Genomic DNA, 2,500 nt, shown 5'->3' with positions numbered 1-2,500 from the left:
AGTGAAAGCTTTACCACACTCAGAGCAGCTGAAAGGCTTTTCTCCTGTGTGGATTCTCATATGTTTCTGTAAATCTCCAACTCTTGTAAAATATTTTTTACAGTCTAAGCATCGGAAAGGTCTCTCTCCTGTGTGAGTTAGCATGTGTCTCTTCAGATGTCCCCTTTGACCAAATCTCCTCCCACACTCAGAGCAGCTGAATGTTTTCTTACATCTTGAATCATGTTTCAGAGAGTTTAAAGCTGGCTGAGGTTCTCTGGTCTCCTTCCAATCAGCACTGTCATCAGTCTCAGTTTCAGAAGAGTCTCTGGTCTGGTCTTCAGTCTCTGGTTGTAAAGGTGGATGTGAGTTCCTTGCTGGTTCTGGTCCTACACAGTCCGCTCCATCAGCTTGTGTTTCCATCTGACCGACACATTTATGTGTTTTGACATCAGTAGAGTGGGCAAATCTTTTGTCACAAACACTGCAGGTGAATATGTTCTCTCTTGTGTGGACTACCATGTGTGACCGTAAACCTCCACTGTGTCTAAAACATTTCTTACAGATGGGGCAGCTGAAAGGTTTCTCTCCTGTGTGGATTCTAATGTGATCCTTCAGATGCGCCTTTCGGCCAAATCTTTTCCCACACTCAGAGCAGCTGAATGTTTTCTTACATCTTGAATCATGTTTCAGAGAGTTTAAAGCTGACTGAGGTTCAGGCTCTGCCTCTCTCGTCTCCTCAGTTTGACTTTGATGAAGCTGTGGTGACTGATGACCAAGACATTTATGTTTTTTGACCTGTGAACGCCAGACAAATCTTTTGTTACAGACACTGCAGCTGTATTTTTTCTCTTGTGTGTGGACTCTGATGTGATCATACAGATTTGACTTGCGGCCAAATCTCCTCCCACACTCAGAGCAGCTGAAAGCTTTCTTAGATCTTGAATCATGTTTCAGAGAGTTTAAAGCTGACTGAGGTTCTCTGGTCTCCTTCCAATCAGCACTGTCATCAGTCTCAGGTTCAGAAGAGTCTCCAGTCTGGTCTTCAGTCTCTTGTTGTAAAAGTGGATGTGAGTTCCTGGCGGGTTCTGGTCCTCCACAGTCCTCTCCATCAGCTTTGGTTTCCATGTGTTGAGTTGGTCTTTGATGAAGCTGTGAGAACTGAGCTTCCTCTTCATCATCTTCACTCTTCACAGGGACAGGAGTGAATGGGAACTTGGTGATATCAGCCTCCTCCAGCCCTTGAAGCTGCTCTCTCTCCTGACTGCTCCAAAGTTCCTCCTGCTCCTCTTTAATGTGTGGGGGGGCCTCTGGCTCCTGCTGCTCCTCTTCACCAACAATCACTTCCAGAACATCTGGAGGTAAAGCTGAAACACAGACAGACATACATTTAATAGTCTCAACAATACTTTGTTTGTTAGCGGAGATCACTTGGATGAGGACGCACCCCAATAATGAATATCTGATTTCTCCCAGGTCCCCAACAATCATCATACAAAACTGAGCTTCCAAAACCCTTAAAAAAAAGTCTTGCCTCCACTCGGCTCCGGCTGTAAAAGCTGTGCCGGTCTGTCTGAGAAAATCTCTGAACTGGAGGGTACGATAAATTGGTATTCAGTAACTTAGCTGCACCGGATCAGCCAGCAGGGCTCTAGACTGCGACCATATGCTTGCATTTTCCAACCGATAGCTTTCAATCAAGGGAAACTGCAGAGATCCGTGGGTTGGATCAATTTGAAAGTGAACAATCATAAGAGGGCCAGATAACAACTGCATGTGTGAAATGATATAATTTGCTCGTGAGCGTGTTTTATCGCACTTGCAGGATATGACATAATCGTGACTTCATAGAAAACCAAACTGATTAAGACACATTTAGTGACAGAATAGCATCTTTTTTTTAAAAGTGGTGCAGGGTACACGGAGCAAAAGTCTGTTTTGCTGCTGCGCATTCTCTCTACTTACTACTCCTGAGAGAAGTACTCAGACTCAAGACTCGGGAGAGCCTCTAGTCAGAATGTTTCACTGCCACAAACCTTCCTTTGCTTATGCTCCAGATGTAGAGGTGTCAAGTAACGAAGTAAAATACTTCCTATCCAGATAAACTGCGCTATCCGGAGCGAGGGAATCTGCTGCGCTCAAAAATTCCTGCAGCCAAGCTTGGATGTACATTAACAATCCAATAAAGGCTGTAATATAATAATAATAATAATAATAATAATAATAATAATACAAAATATATATGATAACATGCCTCTGCAGTTTGACTTTTTGCACCAGTGCAGTACTTACAGACAAGCAGTCATCACATCTTCCATCAGGCCTGCACGATTATGGCCAAAATGATAATCACGATTATTTTGATCAAAATTGTGATCACGATTCATTATCATGATTATTTGATTTTAACCAAAACATATTTTATTGTCACATAGGCTACATTCCTTTTATGTTGAAGTTGTATGTTGTCTTGACATACAACTTCAGCATAAGAGGAATGTAGTATATATATATATATATA

The 2,500-nt window shown here is 42.4% G+C and overlaps 2 protein-coding genes across 4 annotated transcripts in view; both read right to left on the bottom strand.

Moving 5' to 3' along the window:
• The window catches only part of LOC117956478 (zinc finger protein 32-like), a 19,657-nt gene that overhangs the window by 5,104 nt on the left and 12,053 nt on the right, over positions 1-2,500 (bottom strand). The gene's annotated exons all lie outside the window — the stretch shown is intronic.
• Positions 1-2,500, bottom strand: part of LOC117956469 (gastrula zinc finger protein XlCGF57.1-like) — a 15,111-nt gene that overhangs the window by 1,083 nt on the left and 11,528 nt on the right. The window contains exons 2-3 of one of the 3 annotated variants that reach the window (XM_034891549.1): positions 1,108-1,346; positions 1-402 (exon numbers count right to left, since the gene is read on the bottom strand). The exon at positions 1-402 is cut by the window's left edge and continues 1,083 nt beyond it. In XM_034891549.1, coding sequence (XP_034747440.1) covers positions 1-402; positions 1,108-1,346 — 641 coding nt within the window. Of the gene's footprint in view, positions 516-1,107; positions 1,347-2,500 lie in introns of all 3 variants that reach the window. The other 2 variants (XM_034891551.1, XM_034891550.1) reach the window with 2 other exon arrangements.

Source organism: Etheostoma cragini, chromosome 14 (assembly GCF_013103735.1).
Source record: "Etheostoma cragini isolate CJK2018 chromosome 14, CSU_Ecrag_1.0, whole genome shotgun sequence".
NCBI lineage: Eukaryota > Metazoa > Chordata > Actinopteri > Perciformes > Percidae > Etheostoma > Etheostoma cragini.
This window is presented reverse-complemented; position numbering and strand designations above follow the sequence as displayed.